The sequence below is a fragment of the Leishmania donovani genome, chromosome 26 (assembly GCF_000227135.1).
Source record: "Leishmania donovani BPK282A1 complete genome, chromosome 26".
NCBI lineage: Eukaryota > Euglenozoa > Kinetoplastea > Trypanosomatida > Trypanosomatidae > Leishmania > Leishmania donovani.
This window is the reverse complement of record NC_018253.1, coordinates 681,368-702,110: the sequence shown is the minus strand read 5'-3', so window position 1 is coordinate 702,110 and position 20,743 is coordinate 681,368. Positions and strand designations below refer to the sequence as shown.

Below are 20,743 nucleotides of genomic sequence, written 5' to 3'. Positions count from 1 at the left end.
CACGGACGAAGACGACGCCACTCGTGTGTGTGTGTGTGTGTGTGTGTGTGTGTGTGTGTGTGTGTGTGTGGATGGCGCACGTGCCCGCTTACCACCATCACCACCCCATCACACACGCACACAGCGCTCTACGGCGGATGGAAGAGGGATGGAGGGAGCTCATACAAAATTATCACCATAAGACATCCAGAGAGAAATACGCAGCAGGCACGCAGGAGTGACGCAGAAGCGGGAGAAAGGGGGAAGAGGGGTGAGGACCGAGTCTAAGGGATAGGGAAAGAGGCAAGGTGGCACGGCATACACCTCTGCGCATGAGCATCATGCACACACACGCACACGCGCGCATCGCCTTCTCTTGCGCGGGACGCCATCGACGCGGAGCGGTGCCGCCATCTTCTCTTCTTCTGCAGCGTCGTTAAACTCCGCACTGCATCGCTCCTTTGACAGACGAGGAAGAGGGGGGACAAGCAACGGCTACGGATGTGAGATGATGAAGTCGTAGAGGCAGAGTCGCAAGATTTATGAGGGAAGATGGAACAAGACACGCCTGTCTCCATGGATGTGCCCACGCCTGTATGTTGTTACGTGAATGCGAGAAGGAGCACACTTACGTTTTAGAGGCGCACACAAGCACAAACAAACAGAGCAGCAAAGGGCGCATCGCGCTGATCCGTCATACGAGAGAAGGAGGGAGAAGCACTCATTGAAGAAGCGAATAAAACTCGCGTGAAGGTGGAGCAGAAGAAAAGCCTGAAGGTGTGCGTTGCACAGCTGAGCAGCAGCACGGTGAGCTTGGGAGCCCCCTCGGTGAAGCCACCGAGACGAGGAAAGACGTGGGTGGGGGGGACTACATTGTCTCACTCCCTCAATCACGGCTTGCGTCGGCTTGTTCTCGCTACCCCTCGCTCGGCTTCATACCCCGCGCCACTACCGGGAACCCCTTCGGCTGCACGCGGGCATTGTTGATCTCCAGCACATCACCCATCTTCTGGTAGTCGAACCGGCGACTCTTCTTGCCGTAAGTGGACTGCAGCTCCTCCAGCAGCTTCTTCGCCGCCGCCTCGCGATGCCAACGGTTCGTGAGCCGGTACGTGTGCGCCATGTCGTCGAGGTCGCCGGTCGGCATCTGGTCCACGTAGGGCTCCTGGTAGAAACCCTCCCACTTGAGCTGCTCCTCCGCCTCTGTATCGCTGTTGAATGTGACGGCGTGCGAAAGCGGACGCTCGACGCTAAGAGGGTCCACTCTATCCTCGCTGGAGGTCATGTACTCGTCCATGTGCGGTGACGACTGCCGGTAGAGATGACGCATCGCCTCCGACACCGGCTGCATCCCAGGCACGAGTGGGTCTTCGAGGAGCTGCCGCCGCGCCTGCTCTTTGCTTTCAGGCTCGTTAGTGCCGTCGTTCAGCTGCAAGTCGACGGCGTGCGTCTGTGCGCGGAGCTCCTCGTCTGACAGCCGGCGCACCGCACTCGCGCGCAGAAGCGCTTCCTTCTCTTTCTCCTTAGCGCTCCGCTGCACATCCTCGACGTAGCGGACGAGGGCGTCGCCGTCAAAGTTGTGCGGCAGCCTCAGCTGGCGCCGACTCCAGTCCACATCAAGCTCGGGGCTCAGCAGAAACGTGAACTCCTGCCAGTCCCAGTGCGCCAGCGCAGGGCCGATGCGGAAAAGCTCTTTTGCCCACGCCAACCGCTGCGCGTACGTGCAGTCGTTGTGCACGAAAGCGTCCACGCCGCCTGGCTCGACCATGCCGCGGAACTCCTTCAGGTGCCACATCGTTGTCTCCAGCATCTGCTTCGACACGCTGTAAAGCTTGCGCTGCAGGTCAAGCTTGCCGTGAAGCGCCTGCAGCCATTCGCGGAGCTCTTCCGTTGTCCGCATGGACACGTCGACGATAACGACACCGTTGGCGCGCGTGGCGTGACGCATGCCAATCTCGAGCGTCAGGTTTGTAAGTCCGTACCCGTGCAGCAGCTCCTTATTGCGATGCAGCAGCCGCAGCACATTCATCGCCTCCTTGTGCGAGCACGAAATGAGCACGTCATCCAACTCCAGTGCAGTGCACAGTTCCGCGATAAGCTGCTCCACCTCCGTCGCGAACGCCGCCGCTAAGGTGCGACACTGCGCAATGGCGGCGGCATTCTGGTGAAGGAAGCCGACAAACTGCAGCGCGGTAAAGTCCCATGGAACCGTCAGGCCCCCCGTGATGTCTGCACCGATGGCGAAGTGGTCGTCGATAATCAGCGGCATCGAGCTCCACTGATCGTAGTGCAGCTCGCCAAGAGAAGCGCGCAGGGTGTGCAGCGCTGCGGAGCACTGCAAGGGGGACAAGGTCTTGGCGAAAAGCACCTGATCGGCGTCCATCAGCTCCTCGAGCGTGGGCACGCTTGTCAGCGTCCACTGCATCGTCATCACCTCGCTCGCCTCGTCCAGCAGGGTCTTGCCACCGCTCTTGGCCTTCTCCCGGGGGTCTGCTCGACGACGACGCAACGGCTTTGCCTCCCGTCGCGCCGCTGCCGCGTCCTCAGCGACAGACATGGACTCTGTGACCGAGTCGATGCACTCGGCGCGACGCAGCAAGTCGCGCAAGAACTTGTTCACGGAACGCTCCACCAGGCCACGGTTCGACTCGCTCGCGACAAAGCCCTGCGGAAGCTCGAACGTAGAGTGGATGAGAACAGTTTGAGAGTCGCGGTGCAATGGCGTGCCGCCGCCAGCGCCAGAGCCGTCAAAGCCGCTGCCGTCCGCCGCCCAGTCTGCCGCCCGATAGGCTCGCTTGGCGAAGACAGACTCCTTCGGCCGGCCGTCGCTGTTCTCCCCTTCGCCACCGCTGCTCCCAGCGTCGCTTGCGCGCGCCGACCGCTGCGCGGTGACGGCATCGGCGCCGCCACCCTCTCTCTCGTCGATGCGGCGATAGAAGCTAAAAGAGATGGAGGTGGCTGGTGGTGCGCGCAGCGTCCCTTGCTTGAACTCTCTCGCCCACGCTAGTAGCTCATTGAGCTGAGCCACGGAGTTTTGGTTCACAGTTTGCTGCTGCACGTTGTGGTGGAAGAAGTCGGGGTGCACCTTCAGGAAGAACGCGTTCAGCGCCTTCTTGTACATGGTGGCGGCAACAATGCACGATGAAGATCAGCGCTGAGCGGCCTACATGCACACGCACCTGAAACTCATCGACGCTCCGTGCGCATTCCCACGTCGCAAACCGGCCCACGGAGAACAACAGAAAGGAAGGGAGAGCGAGGAGAGAGGGCGATGCTTACCGTTAGAGCAGGGTGATAGTAGCAGTGGAAGAGCCAGTGAATAGGCCGCACTCGCCGCCCACGCACAGACTAACGCGTCGCGACAAACCAGACCCGTCACGCAGATGCTTGTACAACAGCGAGAGCAGACATTGGACGTCGCGTCCGACCTCCGCCGTACATAGGAGAGATCACACCACAGAGCAGTGTGTAGGAAAGGGCCAGACGGATGTGGCAGCTGCGTCGTGCAGTGTGTTCGGGATGCACGTAGACAAAACAACCGCGCATCCAGGATGCGGTCCAACAGTGGCAGCGTGCCGGGCGCATCCGCCTTCCCTGTCTCTTTCACTCTCCTCCTCACCTCCACGCATATGTTCAGGAGCGCCACACAGACGCGCACACAATCGAAGACGGAAAAGAAGGGCAAAGCACGCAACACGAAAAAAGAAAATGCGATCCACAGAAGACCGCACGTGACGACAGCGGCGAGCACGCAAACCCAGAGGATGAGGATGAGGATGGGGGCGGAGGAGAAGCCAGAGACCACGAGATGCCGCCGCGTCCAGCACATATGAAGAGGAAGGAGAGAGCACACACAAGCACAACAGCAAACAAGAGCAGCCCTCGTCACCGAGCCCGAAAGAGTAACACCCGAATCAACGGAATCACAGTAGCGCACCTCGCGCCGGAGCCTTTGCTGCCATGCGCGCACCGCTCATGCTAAGAAGTGGCCCTGAGCGTCACGATAGCGCCCTCTCCCTCCCCGCACCCGAGAGTAGAAGCCATGCAGCATCACGCGTCTAGCGCGACGGTGGCGGTATGTGCGCGTTCAGCATCGACTTCTTCACGGCTTGTGTAGCGCGTCGGATGCTGTTTTTCAACAAGCGGAGCGCCTCCTGCACGTGCTTGGAGCTCTTCATTTCAATGTCCAGTGTGAGAGAGGCTTGGCAGAGCTGAAACACGTACTCGTGTGCCACCTGGTTGACGCCGGCGCTCGCTCGAGATGTGGTACTAGTCTCGTCGTTTCCACCAACGAGCAGCCACGCCGCCTTCGAGGACGACGAGACGGTGAGCAGCGCACCAGCCATCAGTGTCTCCTCCATGTCATGCGAAGAGGAGCCAACCTCGTCCGGAGTGAACGGCCGCTGAATCGTGATGACAAGGTGCGACGCAGACGACTTGGACGACTCCCTCTTACGCGGTATTTTCGGCATTGCCGTCGCTGGCAGGTGATGTCCGCCGTCGCCCGACTCGCCGTTGATGGCGGACGAGTGCAGGGAGGAGTTTTCACCGCCGTAGATGCCGCTGGAGGCCGTGTGAATTAGATCATCGCCCGCCGCGCACTCGAAGCCGCAGCCTACCGGATGCACCAGCATCTGCGCTCGCCGTGAGCTGCGGCCAAGCTTGCGACTCTTCTCAAACGTCAGCACAAACAAGATCTCCCACTCCAGCGATAGCTCCACCTTCTGTGTGCCCCACTTGCCACGGCCAATGACGGTCTTCTGCTGATGCTGCGGGTCTAGCGGGACACTACCGCGGGCCACCCCGTCGTAGGCGACTCGCATTAGACGCTTGTACTTGCCCTCCAGCACGCGCTCATACTCTGACTTGCATCGGTCCGAACCGGCGACGGAACTAGAGCTGCCGGCGCCAGCCGCGGCACCAGGCTGATGATGGCTCGGTTCCAGTGACCGCGAAGAGGCGTTGCTGTGGCCAGCAGTGTTGGAGTTATCGCGCTCTACCGGCAGCCGAGGCAGTGGCACCGGCGAAACAGCTGCGTTAGTGCCGCCAACGGGCCTCGTCTTCGACGTCGGCATTACTAACGATGAAGACGACGACGCGGTTACGGCTGTGGCGCTCGGGTTACCGCTGGCATCGCTGCGGCTGAGCAGCATGTCGCCGCCTCCCTTCTTCGCAGCCGGTGCCGCCACCGAGTCCGTGCCGTCAGCGAGCTGACGCACAACGCGTGGCACGGGCAGAGGAGAGAGCGAATTCTCCGATGCGGCGACCGCCACTGTCGGCGCCGGCTGCTCGAGAGCCAAGCCTAGGTGTTTCGAGGTCGGTGACCCGGCTGCGCTGGACACGGCCGTCAGGGGCGACACCAGGCCAGTGTCGGAGCCCCCGTCCGGCGGACCGCCTGGCTCGTTCAGAGCGCTTCGCTCCGGCACGTCCTCAACGCCGGCGCGCGACGGCAGCGTCGTGGAGACCACCTGCCGGTACATGGCAGGGAAGTACTGTGGGTTGAGAGACTGCGGGCTCGAGGGCGAGCGTGGGGCTGGGGCCGGCGCCGTGCCCCGCAGCACCACAACGGGACCCGCCTCGCTCGTCGGCTCCTCTGTCACCTCATCGAACGAGATACTGCTGGTGTGCGTGATGGCGTGTGGCGGCGTAGGCGGACGGCGCGGACGAGTTGGCGGACGGCCCTGCAGGTTGGTGGCACCAGTAACACTGCCATCGGCTGAGGTGGGGCAAGACGGCTGCCGTGTGCCTGCCGCAGTCGGCTGTGGTGGTGAGCTGGGGGCCGCGTTTGCTCCTTGAGGAAAGGAGGTGCCCGGCGCGTCTTCACCGGTGTCGCCGCTGCCCACTCGCGGCGCGCTGCCGCCTTGATTGCTCTCCACCCCGGCCCTCTCGCGTCTCAGCACTCGGTCCACCGCCACTGTTGGGGACATGACCTCCTCCTTCAGCTGTTCCGCTCTGGCGGTGCTCGGCAGGGCCGGGTCCATGAGCACCTGCCAGGACGAGATCCCCAGCTCGTGTTCCAGCGCAGCCTGGCTACCATGATAGTAGTGCACAAGCGCCGCGACGCTTCCGTGGCTCTGCAGAAGCCGAGCCTGCACCGCCGCGCGCGGCTGCAAGAAGGCCTGCACTTGCGCCGCCGTGTCAGCGACGGTCTTGTACTGGCGAAGCAGACGTGTCAAACGCGGAAAGTAGAACTGGTCCACCTCCTGCACACTGAGCGGCACCAACCCGCTGCGGCTGCCGCGTCCGACACTGCGGCGGACGCCATGGTTGCTGTGCTGCAGCCGGTCCGCCAGAACGGCGCGGCGCTCGTTCGTCTGCACCTGCACCTGAAGCATTGCTGTTGCCACGCCGCTGTCACAGTGCAGCGACACAGACAGCACGGCATGCTCAGCGTCCTCGTCGGGTGGCTGCAGGAACGCTAGGAAGTCGTCACACAGACACCTTTGAGCCTCCTTCGCCAGAGCTGCAAGAGACGGCGGGGAAGACGGCGCGATTGGCGCCACGGCATCTGCCGGTGCGACACTCGTGCCGTTGTTAGAGTTGGTGCTGCCGCTTCGGCATACGTGCGTGGCGGTGTGGAGCAGCCGCCACGCGCGGCACACCGCCGTCCCCTCCTGGTGCGTGTAGGAAAGCGTGAAGGTCTTGACTCGGCCGATCAGCTGGCTGGAGCGGCGCTGCACTCGGATCGGAGACACGATGGCGACGTCTTCCTCGCCTTCCGCTTCCTCTGCTTGCACGCCCGTGGCGCCAGCGTGAACCAGCTCGGGCTGAGTTTGCTGGCACCCCTCCGACTGTTTCTGCTGTGGCTGGGACAACAGGGTGCCGCCGCTCCTCGCTGGGCTTCCAGCTCTGCCGCTACTGCCGCTTCGCTCCTCGTCGCTGCGCTTGTCAATGAGCAGCCGAGACGTCACGGCACGGAGCGCATTCCTTTCAGCATTGAAGTCGTCCACGTGTTGCTGCCCCTTCTCGTCGTCCTCTGCAGCCGTAAGAGAAGCACGGGAGACGTGCAGCTGCGGAGCGAGCGGCGGTGCCACGGCAGCACCGGCCGCATCGCGCGTCTTCGCTGGCGGCGACAGTCTCATGAGCTTGTCCGCGAGCACCACTTCCACAGACGGGGAGTCTGGCTGCGGCACCTCCGCATTTGAATTGGCCAGCGCCAATGGCGATGGCGAGAGCGCCGCAGCGGCGCTACCGAGTTCGATGCAGTGGGTGTGGTTGAGCTGTTTCTCAGGCGTGGTCACACTCGTCGAGTCTACCGACGCCCCCTCGTCGCCCTCTTCCCTCTCCGCTCCCTCGCGCCTGCTCGTCGTCCACTTCGCGCCGCCTTGATCGCCGCCGGCAGCGGCGGCAGGTGCGAAGGCGCCGGCGCATTGCCCTTGGTGCACGGTTGCTGGTAGGCTCTGCCGCTGCCTTGGCTTCGGCTCGCCGCCCACTCCGTCGTAAAAGTTGACGGCATGAGGTCGCGGCGGATGCGTCGCGGCGGACGGCTGCGGTGACAGTGCCACGGCGGCCTCCGAAGATCGACATGACAGGACGTCGTGCGGGGTGGAGAAAGAGGTGTAAAGACCGCCGCCGTCAGCTGTTCTGTCAAGCAAGTCAGGTCGTCCATCGCTGCCGGCCGGCGTCTCCGCTCCTCTTTCCTTGATGCAGACAGAGGAAGGCGCATGCGGCAGTGCATCCCGCGCTGTGTCGCCGACTGGCATTCCCAGCTCTCTCCACAAGGCGAAGTAGAGGCGGTCGAGGCGCACGATACCCTCTGTGCCATCGGCGTCGTCCAGTGCGCCAGCCGCTGCCGCAGCAGCACCACCACCGGCATCATTGATTGGGACGAGTGTCGCATCGGCAGCGCCGTGGTACTGATGGCGCGCGTGCACTGCAGCCTCAGCAACTCCGCCGTAGGCGATCTCGAGCCTTGCCCGCACCGCCGCGGATGACCGCGCAGCTTGCTCGATCGCACGCACCGGATCCCACAAGTCCTCCGCTGTCGGCGTCCCATGTGAGTCCTCACCACACGTGACGTGCTGCGTAAGGAACTGCAGGAGTCGCTCGAAGAGCACACGCTGCTCAGGCAGCGGCACGTTCAGCACCTCCTGTAGCAGCTGCGCCATGTCTCCTTTCCGCTCGCCTGTCGTCACCTCGAAGCGCATCCAGTGCACATCTGCCCCCAGCTGGCTCGAGTCGCCGCCATCCGCCACGGTCGCCGAGGGCGGACCAGGAGGAAGGTAGCGAACCGACTCCGCCGTGGTGGTGGCGCTCGCGGCCTTGCCTGCCCCACCGCCGTCACCACCACCCTCGTCGCCGCCCTGCGCAGAGGTCGAGCGCGTTTTAGAGGCTGCCGATGCGCGCTTCAGTGCAGCTAGCAGGTCCTGCTCGAGTGCAGCACGGGCTCCCTCGCCGAGAGGGTCTGGCGATGGTCGCAGCAGAACACCCAAAGCACGACAGAGCAGATGTCCAGCTGGGTGGTCATAGGAGAGCACGAAGGTGCGAGTTCGCCGCAGTCTCGCACGTCGGCCACCCAAGCGCCTTGCATTGGCGGTGGTCGACACAAGCGCGTCGCTGACGTCCACGCCCACGTCTACGTCCGCGACCACAGGTACCACAGCCGCTGCGTCGGCAAGGACAGCGCCGGCCGGCGCTCCCAAGGTTATAGGTGGGGTTTTCTCTGCCTTGCTCATAAAGAGCGCACCAAAATTCGACCCACCAGGCACCGAGAGGCCGCTCTCGCGACGCGGCAGCAGGGTCGTCTGCTGTTGTTGCTGCGGCTGCAGGAAGCGGGGACCGACGCCAGCGGTAGCCAAGTCTGAGGTGTGTCGCGCTGCCACCATCACAGACACTGAGTCGGACGGCGGCGGTGGCAAAGGAAAGGACGAGGAGGAGACTGAAGCGGCGGAGACGGCGGCACCAGCTTCGACGTCGTTTGTAAAGTTCCGTAGATGGTGAAGCGGGGTCGTGTTGACCAGTCCGTTGGGGCTCTCGCCACCTGCCCCGGTGCCGGCAGCAGCGACGGCATCGCGCGGCGCACCCAGTGCTGCGAAAAGGTTGCGCTGAGGACCGTCCTGTGCGCGGTGTTGCTGCTTCTTGCCAGCAGTAGGAGTGGCATCAGTGCCGAGAGCGCCGCAGCCGCCGCGGGTCATCTCCGACACTGCCAACGCTGAGGCTGTTTGATCTCCGTGTGCAGTCGCCGTGCCGGCCAGAGCACGTGAAACTTCGGTTGATGAGCACGGCTTCTGCTGCGCAAAGCAGGACAGACCTCTGGTGTTGGTGTCTTCCTTCTCCACAGCCTGGGCAGATGCAGGCTTGGGCACATAGAAACGACTGCACGGACACGTGCAATACACATCGCCTTGATCATCGCAGCCAGCATAAAAAACGTCCACGCTCGCCGTTGAAGCTAAGAAAGCCGATGGTCGACGCTGGCCGCCGGCGCCGCTGCTGCTGATGGACGATGTCGCTTCCACCGAGGGAGGCGCGCTAAAGTACACCGTCAAGGGTGGCGCCCGCTCTTCCTGAGTCGCATCACCTGCATTCGCCGCACCGCTGCTGCTGTTCCCGTGAACCTGATTGGAGCACACGGCAGACCGCAATGTGGCGCGCCGCAGCACCGCCGTTTCGGCGGCCGTGCACACCTGCTGCAGATGCCCCGCGCCATCGTCACTGGCGCCATTGACGCCGCCGGCAGTGCCATCACCTCTGGCGCTTACAAAGCCAGAGTTGCGCTGCAGCGCCAAGGCGGTTAAGCGAGCGATCACAGCAGGCCTAGCAGCAGTGGACGTGGTGGCAAGCGACGCTAGGCAGCTCCGCGTCGCATCTACATCAACCTCAGCGTCGCCATCCAAGAGAAAGGCTGAGATTACCCGCACGCACCCGCGCACGGTGAGCAGGTTGTCAGACAGGTTCAGCACCGCCAAAGATGCCAGCATGCCCGTCTGCGACCGTCCGCGCCGCACGCTCACGCATAGACCACGCGCGCCGGCGTCCGTCAGACCGGTGTTGCTCAAGTGCAACTCACGTACGTGAAGAAAAGCAGCCGGTGGGAGACGGCGCCGCACCACCGCGTTGAAGGCCACGTGTGCCATCAGCTCGCCAAACATGTCGCCAAGCCGTGTCTGGTTACTCACGGTCGCACTGTCAAGCCTAAACTCGACCTCGCCTTGGTGCTCGCGGTGCACATGAAGTCCTCGCTGGGCTTCGGGGCTGCGCAAACGCTGCTCCACCGAGTCCCTGCAATTCGCCTCGGCCAAGAGCGCCTTCTGTGCCTCTGGGGGCACCAAAGACCACTCGAACGTATCGGAGAGATCGACTAGGTCGAGCAGCGGACAGCTGAAGAAGATGTTCAGCAGCAACTCGCGGAATCCCAGAGGCGAGCAGGTCTGGCTAAGCGGGACACCATAAAGGACGAGTGTGGAGAGAGCGCACGATGTGGCGAATCCGGCCACGTCGCTGAGGGCGGTGTGCTGGCCCCGCATGAGGGCGCCGGAGTAGACGAGCGGCGTCTTGGCCAGCCTCAGCCGGCACGGTAACGGCCGGAGTCGGGGTAGGGGGCCGCGGCCATCACCGCTTCTCGCACGCGCCTCCCTCTCCTCGGACTCCATAGCTTCCTCTTTGGCAAGGTTGGCTGCCTCGTGGTGCGCGCTTGCCGGCAGCGGCAGTAGCGACGTCACACCAGCGACGTTGTGCGAGAGCACCAGGGTGCGCAGACGGTGCGCACGACTGGCGGCGGCAAGTATGTCGGACAGGCCGCGTGCCGAGGCACGGCAATCGCGCAGGTCGAGCAGCACAGGTCCAAGGGGCAGCGCCGCGACCAAACCGCGTGCATCGCCTCTGCTCTCGCCCTCGCTATATCCAGCGTGCATGACGCCGGCAGCGGCGGCCGGCTGCGGAGACGGTGGTGCTGAGCCTACCTTCCGGCTCCTCCTCGCATGCCCGCGTCCACACTTCTGGATTACTTGCGCGCAGCAATCGCGCAGTGCAGCGGGGAACAGGGATGGGTCCTGCTCGAGTGCCTCCAGATTCAGCTTCGCCACATAGACGGAGAGCGTCTGCATGCCGTAGTCCTTCAGCGGGTTCCCCAGCAGGCGCACCTCCTCGAGAGTTCCCGCCATCCACAGCATCATCTTGCCCAGATGCGTGCAGCTGCGTTGAGTGAAGGCGTTGCCGCTGAGGTCCAGCACACGCAGGTGTGCGAGTGGGGCCGACTGCACGGCGGGGTCACCGCTGCCACGGCCGCCTCGGCCGCTATCCACCTTGTGGCGACTTGCTGACAAAGAGCTTTGCTGCCAGCTTCGACCCGCGCTGCGGCGGCCGTCGGCTGCGGCGGACAGCCCACAGCTGCCACGCACCAGCTCCGCCACCTCGTCGTCCTCCAAGTGCATCTGGACAAGGCGCAGCACCTCCAGCGCGCGGAGCTGCGGCAGGATGTCCTGGGAAAACCACGTCCATTGATCGCGACGCATGTGGCAGCACGTCAGGTCCAGGGCAAAGATCTGGTTAGTCTGCGTGTGGCGGCGTAGGTGCACCTGCAGTCCAATCCAGCCGACGGTGCCCTCCGTGGAGAAGCGATTGTACTCCTCCGTGAGCGAGCGCAGGGTGAGGTGTCCGATCGCAACGGGCTCAGTAACGCTATCCCCCCCACCGTTCTTCACAGCCCCTGCGTGGTTGACGGATGCGTGGGAGCTGCCGCGAGTCATGTCGGCGGCGGCCTCCGCCTCCTCAGCGGGTTCGCAGTGACCTCGTCGCAGCGCTTGGTTCCGCCGCTCTTGCTGCACCCACACATCGCTGATGGAGGGGGTTGCAGCTAAGGCAGCAGATGGTGCGCTGCTCACAGGCAAACTCACGCATCTTCGCATCCGCCTTGCCGCACTGCCATCCTCCTGTGCCGTCGTCTCCGCAGGGGCGCAGAGGGTCACAACACGGGCGGAGCGCGTTGCGGCGCCACAGCCAGAAGACATAGTAGAGACGGCGGCGCCGCCTTGGTGCGTCGTGGCCAGCAACGGCGGTGGCGGCAGGAAGGATGCGCCTTGTGCGTTATCGTGGGGGTGCAGGAGGAAGGACCACGCAGGCGCCGGCGGCCGTAGAAACGGAGCGGCAGCGTGTGCCGAAGGGATAGAGGCGTGCGGCGCCGACTCTGCAGGTGCGTGGCACACGGGACTCACATGACGATGGCGGCTCTCACCGTCGCAGTTGACAGACGCGTTCGCATCTGACGTGGACAACCCGCCGGAGGCGGCCCGAGCGCCAGGGGACCCGCCACTCGAGGTCCGGTAGCGGATGTGGGGTGTGAAGGCCCCCGTGGGGGAGCGCCCGAGCTGCTCGCTGACATGACGGCGATTTCTCTCGGGGTGCAGTGTGGCCGTGGTTGTCGTAGCATGACGGAAGTCATGTTGACCAGGCTTCAGCAGAGAAGTTCCTGCTGCGTGGGGAAGCGAAGAGCGCCATCGAAACGGTGTCGCCGGGATGCCACGGAGGTCGTCGCCGGTGCGGCCCACATTGTAGGCCCGGCTTCCCATTGGGGCTCCCCACACCCGCTGCCGAGAATGCAGGGAAGAGAAGGAGTACCGCCTCGAGTGAGGGCTTGTATTAACGATAGGGGAGGAGAGACACTCCAAGGCAGCCCAAGGCGATGATGCGGGCTGCGACGAAGGAGGCGGGGCCGGTGCCGGCAGCGGGGCTGCACTGCTCGGACGCGGCTCCTCCTCCTCCCCTTCCACTGACGCGCTGATGGCGCCTGCGAATGCTGATATCGTCGGTCTAGCGTGAACCTGTGCGTCGGCGTCTTGCCCGTCTGTTAGTGCCGTGCCGTCCGAGCGGTCCTCATCCTCCGCGTTTGATACCGAGAGCGTCTGTGGTGTCGCGGCCACCGTGAAGCTGTTCAGCAGAAGCCTCGCCGGTCCTGTGGAACTGGAGCTCATTCAGCAGCCCTGCGCGCTCGCCCTTCTCTACTGTGACGGAGAAAAACAGACGGGAGTTGACTACCGGATAAGGGCGGATGAAAGGGGAGTTGCTGGCTCGTGTGCGATCTGGAGAAGAGTAGGCGGTGAGGTGAGTGCCGGAGTCTCCTTACGAAGCGCGCGGACACGCGCGATGCAGAGGTTCGATACAAACACAAAAAAATGAAAAGCAGCAGAAACTTCTGGCAACACCGCGCGCGCGCACCGCACTCAAGAGGGGCACGCCCCCCCCCCTACGGCGAGAGAAAGAGAACAATCTAAAAGCGAAGCAGTGACGAGAAGGGGGGAGAAACACACTCGCGCACACAGCGAAAGAGGCGAAGACCAAAGAAAAAACGAAAGCAAGACGGGAAGAGCCGTGGCGGCAGCACAGGGAGCAGAGATGAGAAGTGCCCCACACACACACACGTTCATGCACAAGCGGTGGAGGGATACCGGGGATATTGCTTGCCGGTGCTCGTGCGTATTCTTGTGCAAGTGTGTGGGTGCGTCTACTTGCGTGGAATGATTGGAAGAGGGAGAGGGACGGCGGCAGTGCTGACGAGTAAGTTTTCTATAAAACCAAAAAAGGAAGTGCACAAGCCAATGAGAGACAGATCCGTGTCACCCCAATGCACGCATGATGGCGTCAGCCCCCGCTCTCTCCCTTCGAGGCAGCAAGAAGAGCAGATGGGGGGAGGGAGGGAGGAGGTTCGGACGGTCGGACTTGTGTGTGTGTGTGTGTATGCGTGAGTAGGTCAGTGAGTGGATTGGTGGGTGGGTGGTGTTTGTGAGTCAGTGGCAAGCCGCCTCTTTTTGCAAAACCCTTTTTTTTTTTCGTTAGCGATGAGAGACACCCGTGCGCGCACGTAATATCCATGGGAGGGGAGCCGGTGCATTGGGGATGCAGTCGGTGGGATTCGCAGGTGCACAGCGGTGACAGGAGCGTCACGTCCGTGAAGGACAGCAGCATGAGCAAACAGCATCAACAGAGTTGACACGAAAGGGAAAGAGGCAGGGGAGGAGGGCGAGCCGCGAGAAATAGGAGAGGCTGCCGAGGCGCTCGTGTGTGTGCACGCACGAGCGCACATGCATGAGCTCATGTAGCCATTGCCCGCATTGACTGGGTCAGAAGAATTTGGGGGCAACAGGAGGGCGCTTCGTCGTCCCCGTCGTGCGTCGTGGTGTTGCTCGCTGCGAACTCATCACTCATTGCGCGCGTCGCCTGCTTCACCTTTTGACATTCTTGTAGAGAGTCGCCTTTGTGCCTTGTGTTCTCTGTCGACTGACCCCGCCTTGCCGATGTTATCGGTGCTGCTCCCGCTCGCTCTCCAGTTGCCGCTTTCGACCTCCGCCTCGCTGGCCTCATCACGGCTGCCGAGAGGCAGCCATGCCCGACGTCCTCCACAGAGACGGAGATATCGAAAGCGGGACCGGGACATGTGAGTTGAAATAAAGACAACAACGAGAGAAAAGAAGCAGCAGACGCGTTGTGTGGTACTGCGGTGGTGATGCACGGGCGCACACGATCGAGGGCAGTCCCAAAAAAGAAAAGCCCGCGGCAACGTTTCCAACGCAGAAGGCAAGAGGGGAGCGACAAGAGAGAGAACACAAATGCACGCCCCCCTTTTACCCACGCACACAAATAGACCTCATCCACACAACGCACCCCATCTGGTGGAGGGCGACGAAGGGAGGGGGAGGAGGGCGAGACGGTGATGGTGGTGCGCCGCTTTTTTCGTTCTTCCACGTAGCCGCTCTCTGTCATACAGCATGAGCCCAAACGGCGCTCTACCCCCTGCAGACCTGCCTCACCGGCACCCATCGCACGGTGCCGAGCAGCCGTAGACGCACGCGCTGCAGCCATGCGCCGGCCCAGCCATCTGAGAGCACGGCCTCTCACCCAGACACCACACGCACGCCATTCGCTTCGCAGGTGGCTCCAACGCGGTGCCGTCCACGGCCTCACCGCCGACATCAGTGGCGGTGCATCGCTCTGTCTCCCCCACCCCAACGTCGTAGCCACCTGGCCCTGCCACCACCAGAAGTGGTTCGGCATGGGCAGGGATGGAGGGAGGGGTGACGGGGGAGGGGGAGCTACCTGGCCTCCCCCGACGCAGAGTGTGGGGGCACTTGGACCCTGTGATGTCACGCACTGCGAGATATTATACGTCATCGGGCGAGGGAGGAAGTGGTCTTTGGAAAAACAATGCTTTTATGCACCACATACAAAGAAGAGAATGCACCGCTCCCACCACTCGCGCCACATCCTCATTACTCACACACCGCACGCGCACTCACGCGCATGGGGAGCGGGGGATCAACAGAGATGCGGCACAAGTACCGCCCAAGCAACCTACTCTTTTCGTTTCGCGTGTCATAAAGATCCGATGTCTTTGCAGGAGATGCAGCAACGAATTCAGAGGTATGGAGGGAGAGACAAACGGGAGGCCAGTCGCTCGCGCACTGGAGGGGATGAGGGAAGAGCTTGTAGGGGTAGGTGGCAAAGGAAGAAGACGAGGTGCGTGGAGAGACCAAGAAGCTTGCGCGAGCGCGATGGGCAGGCAGAGAAAAAGGCGAGAGGCACCCCTCATGCTCTTCAGTGCAGCGCCGTCCATTTCCCTCCCGCTCCTTTCTCCTTCCTCACCCCCTCGCCCAAAACCGACGCACACACGGCCTCGCGCACACCCTCCACTCCCCTTTCTCTCTTTCCCTTTGCCTTTGCATGCACCCCAGTGAGGCCGCTGAGCAGTCCTTTGGTTCTCACTCCCTCACGGCTGCTTTTTCATCAGGACCACCGCTAGTGTCGCCGACACGCACGCCACGCACACTATCATCGGCGTCAGCGTCTGCCACAAAGAGGCAGAGCCGCTGGCTGCCGGCGCGCCTGCCAAGCTGGTGCCTCTCTTAACAAAGGCAGCTCCAGTCGCAGGTGCAGGTGTGCTGAGTGCTTTCTGCTGCGATGCCAACCGAGCTGCGCCGCCATCTGCTTCGCTGCCGGCACCACCACTTGCCGCCACGCCGCCCTGCACGATCACACGCGATACCTCCGGCAGCTCATCCCACAGCACCTCGTCGTCCAGCACAATTGGCTGCGGCATCGCCTCCACCGCCAGCCGCGACGCCTTCACGAGGAAGCGTGATGGCGCCGATCGTATGTCGGTGATTTCGACTTGGTAGTTTTCCAAGCTTTGAAAGACGGTTGCGAAAGCGTCGTAGAGTGGGTAGAGATCCACTCGCTTCCGCATCGCCTCCACAATCGACATCGTCTCCAGCATCTCCAATCCCTCGCCACGCTTCAGCAGCAGCTCCGTGATGTCCTTCACCACATCGTCCTCGTAGATGGCTTCCGAGCGTGAGTTCGGTATCTCCTCTGGACACAGCGAGAGCACCTCCTTTCGATACTCGCGACAGGCCAGGTAGCAGTAAGGCACGGCGTAGCGCTTCCAGGTGGGGCCATAGCCAATGTGAATCGCGTGCGCAGACGGGATCGCCTGCAGCACCAGCGCAAAGTCATAGTGGAACTCCATGAGCTCACCTGGTGCGACGTCGTGGAAGTGACGCGGGCGGTAGTTCGTCACCAGCGGGGCGACGAGGAACTGCGCGATGGCCGTCTCGGGATGACCGCTCTTGCCGAAGCGCTGATCCACTTTGATATGCGGCAGCGATGTCTTGCACTTGGCTCGCAGTGGCGCCATGAACGGGGACACGCTGTGCAGCAGGGCGTTCGCGAAGGCCTCAAAGGCGTTGCGCTGTGACTGCTCATGGCGCTGCTGTGCCTTTGTTAGCTTCTTCCAGTGGTGCTTGCCGGTGCCCGCCTTGGACGTTGCCGTCATACTGACGCTGTCGTCGTCCATGTCAGCCATGTTAGCAGCAGTAGCAGCAGCGGCAGCGGCAGCGGCAGCGGTGCCCGTGCTCGCAACCCCGAGTGTCGTCGGCTTCCTCGCGGCCGCTGTCGCGCTCTTCACCGCGTTAGCATATGTCAGAGGAATCGGTGAGGCGGCGACAGCAGGCGAGGCGCCTACAGAGTTCGATCCGCACAGCCTAGCATCGCCGAGGGCCCTCGCGGCGTCACTGCCATGGCCAGCACTCGCGCCACCACTGCTGGCTGCTGGCCGCTCGTCGCCATTCTGTCCATTCAGCTGCCGATCAATCATCTGCCCAGTCAGCTCCATCAGCTTCTTAAACTCGGCATCCCAATCAATGTTCGCGAGCTGCTCCGCAATGGCGGGGTCGCCGCCGGTCATGTAGCTGGGGATGTAAGATGGCAGCGTGTTCGCAATGGCACCGGCTGTAGCAGCCGACGCGGCCGGCGGTGTTGCCATGGGAGACAGCTCTCCCGCACTCCCCGCTGGTGCGGAGGCTGCGGCAGGGTCCTCGGGCTGCGCCGTGGTGGGTGGCAGGGCCAGATCTGTCATTCCATGCGCATTGTTGCCCGTTGGTTTCCACTCCGTCGCGTTAGGGTTGAGGTGCGACATGGCGGCAGGCGAAGTGAACAGTGAAGTGTTCGAAAGAGGGAGCGCTGCAGAGGAAGAGGGGGTGTCGAAGGAGCGCAACAATACACGTACACGCACATAAACGAGCACGGCTGGTCTCGACCACGCAGTGAAGACGGGGCTGCGAGGTGAACGGGTTGTTGGGCAGACGGAGTATGTGGTTATGTGGACGTGCGTGTGGAAAGATGAACGGAGCAAGAGAGAAGGGAGGGAGGATAACAAGCGAGGAGGAACACAGCCACAAAGATATATAGATAGATATATAAAGCCAACGTAAAAAAGACAAACAGTGTACACACGCGCAGGCACGCAAACACGAGATACACCGGATAAAAGTACCTGACATGCGATGGCGCATCCCGCATGGATGTGTGCGTGTGCGATGGAGAGGGGGAGAGAAAAAGAAGAATGGGGGGAGTGACGGCGGTGCGGCAGACCGGGGAGAGCACGGAAAGAGGCGGGGATAGAGAGTCAGAAGAAATGGACATCCACGTGCGCACCGATACGCAAATAAGAATGCAAAACGATAGAGAGAAGGGAGAAGAGTCACTGCAAAAGTGCCTCTGCTGCACTCCCCCCTCCCTCCGCCTACCCGCTCATCGCACAACAACAGCTGGTCCGTTTCTGGGGCGAGGCAAGAAAGGCGATGCGCGGGAGAGAGAATCGCGTGATGTCCGCGGATATGTTTGCGGGTGTTGGGGTAAGTGCAACTTAGCGCAATTCTGATGGCACGCACGTTCACGTACCGACCACATCTACGCCACATCCCGCGTACCGCCTGTGGGCATCTTGTATCCGCAGCGCGTGAGGCTCCTCTCTCTGAGCTCACTCCTCTGTTCGCAGAGTAGAAGGATGTGCCGGTGTTCTCTTGTTCGGTTGTAGCGGTTCCCCTTCACCAGAGTAAGAGAGGAAGACAGTCTGATCATGCTGCAGCACAAGTACGCCAAGTAAGCATGCACATCTCCCGAGAAACAGATACGTAGACATGCACTATCACAGCAGTAACAGCGGACACACCGCACACATAGGGGCATGCGCTGTCCTCGTGCTCTTCAAAGCCTCCTTGTGAGATGAAGAGCAGACGCCCCCCCCTCCGCGTCCCTCGTCTTTCCCTTCCGTCTACGGCGCTGTGAGCGTTTTGTCTGCCCATTTCGTGGTGAAGAAGGTGCTGAACACCTTGGCAGACATGTACGTGTTGTACTCCATCACGTGCGGCTCGTCCCGGGTCCAGCACTCCTTGAAGTGAAGCAGCAGCGCATGGTGCAGCGCGAACATGCCCGCCTCGGCACTGCGCGCGCTCTTGCAAAACTCCCAAAACGCCGCCGTATCCGCGGCGCGTGTGCTGCCGAGCCTCACGCCCTTCTGCCCCGCCACAGCACGACGGCCAGCAGTCTTGGCCGTCGCATCGCCGGCAGCTCCGAGGCACAGCGTGTCGTATATCATCTCCAGATGCGCCACATGCAGTGGGTGATCCTGCTCGAGCATGAGTTGGGTGGTGAGCTGGATGCTGACGACGGCAAGCAGGTACCAGCTGTGCTTGCCCTCCCGCTGCACACGCTCGTTGTAAGCGAGCATCTCGCGAAAAGCGGTGTTGTGCGCCTGCGCAAAGTGCACGAGCTGGCGGAGCGCCAGTACGCCGCCGCCGCGGAGGTCTGTCACGGGGTCTACGCCCTGAAAGCCGATGCTGGCCCAGTGCTGCCCGAGAGGGCTGTACGTCGTCGCCGGCTTCCCTGCCGCCATCCACAGCTGCTGGAGAAGGTTCATGTGGCTGCGATTGTCCTTGTCGAATGGAGTCGCCCGCTCCACGCTCAGCGCACGCAGTGTCACGTCCGCAGCGACCATCTGCGCGAAGAGGTTGTATTCTACTTGCAGAGCAGGCGTGGCGGGGGAGGGCTGCTGTTTCTGCTGCGCCTCAACCAGCTGACGCCGCGTCGCGGGCAAGTAGCTCTCCTGGATGTAGTGTAGCACGGAGGCTGGGACTCGCAGGCAGTGCGCATTCGACGGAGGTAGCTTTTCACTGGCGGTGGCTGACGCGGCCCCGAGAACGCCACGAAAAGCGGCTGGCGACACCGGAGATTGGGGAGGGCCACGCAGGAAGAACACGAGCTCGCCGCAAGTCTTGCACCGCCCACCACGTATTGCCTCCAGCGCCTCGACGACAGCCTGTCGCGGCTCCTGGATGGCGCCCTCAGACCGGAAGGCACGTCGGCTGCCTCCTCCATCACCCGCACTGCCGCTTGACACCACCGCAAAAAGTATGCCAGCGCCGAGTGCCGCAGCCGCTGTCACCGCAGCGGCAATGATGTGTGGCGTGCGAGACGAAGAAGTCGGCAAGGGGGTAGAAGGGAGGGTGGACGACGACGTTCGTTCAGCCATTCTCGCAGGAAGGGGGAGGGGGGCGATACTCTGCAACGGCGAACAATGTCTTTTCGGCAAAGGGGAACAAAAAGAAAAAGATTTGTGCACGTCCTCCTGTTTCTCTGGGCCCTTCGCTTCTGAGCCGGTGGGCGGCGAGAGGGTGCGGGCGTGCCTGAACAGAGACGGAGGTGTGCAGCCTTGGGGAGCAAAAGCAGCAACGGGGAGAGAAAGACAGGCGAGCGAGACACTTCGGTTGGCACGCACGCGTGCTTACGCAGACTCGAGAACACATGCGGTGCCGCCCGTGCGGGAGGGCAAAAAGATGCCCAGATAGATCTGAAGGCACAAAACTCAGCGCGGACCACGTGGCGTGCAGCGGGGCTGCCCCGTGCTACTCTTGTTCTCGTCGCTCAGCGCACGCAGCCCGGAGGTCTGAGCATGCCATACGTGAGTGTGTTGCGGCCTCCGAAGAACACCGTGTCGGCCCTGCATCACCACCACCCCTGTCCGCACGCAAAAAGCAACGATATAAGCAAACCCCAACCCTTGGGGTTGTTTTCTGCGCATGCGCACGTAGACGGAGGGGGAGGAGACCACAGTCGAAGCGGGCAGAAAAGCAATCACCTGAGGCGGAGGGGAGAAGAGATGCAACACACCCACACGCGCACAATCTGCTTGGATGCGTCCCGTCACCACGACATCGCCATGACCCAGCGGCACACAAGCACAACGGCAGAAAGCATACAACACAGAAAGCGAAACGCGAAGCAGGCAGAGCATCCACGCCTGACCAACGTCCCCACCCAACCCCACCCCTTTCGGGCCGACATCGGGAACGGTGAAGTCAAAACGGAGAAAATCGGAAAGACAAGCCCGCGAGGTCTTCTGCCACGTATTCGCTCTCTGTCATACAGCATGAACCCAAACGGCGCTCTACCCCCTGCAGACCTGCCCCACCGGCACCCATCGCACGGTGCCGAGCAG

At 62.5% G+C, this 20,743-nt stretch overlaps 4 protein-coding genes across 4 annotated transcripts; all 4 read right to left on the bottom strand.

Annotated features, from left to right (window-relative positions):
• Nucleotides 1-895: 895 nt before the first annotated feature.
• On the bottom strand, nt 896-3,100 carry LDBPK_261890 (hypothetical protein, conserved; the record flags this gene model as incomplete). Its single annotated transcript, XM_003861726.1, has 1 exon — nt 896-3,100. One exon carries the CDS (start codon nt 3,098-3,100, stop codon nt 896-898), a length of 2,205 nt encoding a protein of 734 aa, XP_003861774.1.
• A 937-nt stretch (nt 3,101-4,037) lies between these two features.
• On the bottom strand, nt 4,038-12,485 carry LDBPK_261880 (hypothetical protein, conserved; the record flags this gene model as incomplete). Its single annotated transcript, XM_003861725.1, has 1 exon — nt 4,038-12,485. One exon carries the CDS (start codon nt 12,483-12,485, stop codon nt 4,038-4,040), a length of 8,448 nt encoding a protein of 2,815 aa, XP_003861773.1.
• A 3,191-nt stretch (nt 12,486-15,676) lies between these two features.
• LDBPK_261860 (hypothetical protein, conserved) lies at nt 15,677-17,323 on the bottom strand (the record flags this gene model as incomplete). The annotated part of the gene is made up of 1 exon (XM_003861724.1): nt 15,677-17,323. One exon carries the CDS (start codon nt 17,321-17,323, stop codon nt 15,677-15,679), a length of 1,647 nt encoding a protein of 548 aa, XP_003861772.1.
• Nucleotides 17,324-18,520: 1,197 nt separating this feature from the next.
• On the bottom strand, nt 18,521-19,777 carry LDBPK_261850 (hypothetical protein, conserved; the record flags this gene model as incomplete). Its single annotated transcript, XM_003861723.1, has 1 exon — nt 18,521-19,777. One exon carries the CDS (start codon nt 19,775-19,777, stop codon nt 18,521-18,523), a length of 1,257 nt encoding a protein of 418 aa, XP_003861771.1.
• Between the last annotated feature and the right edge of the window lie 966 nt (nt 19,778-20,743).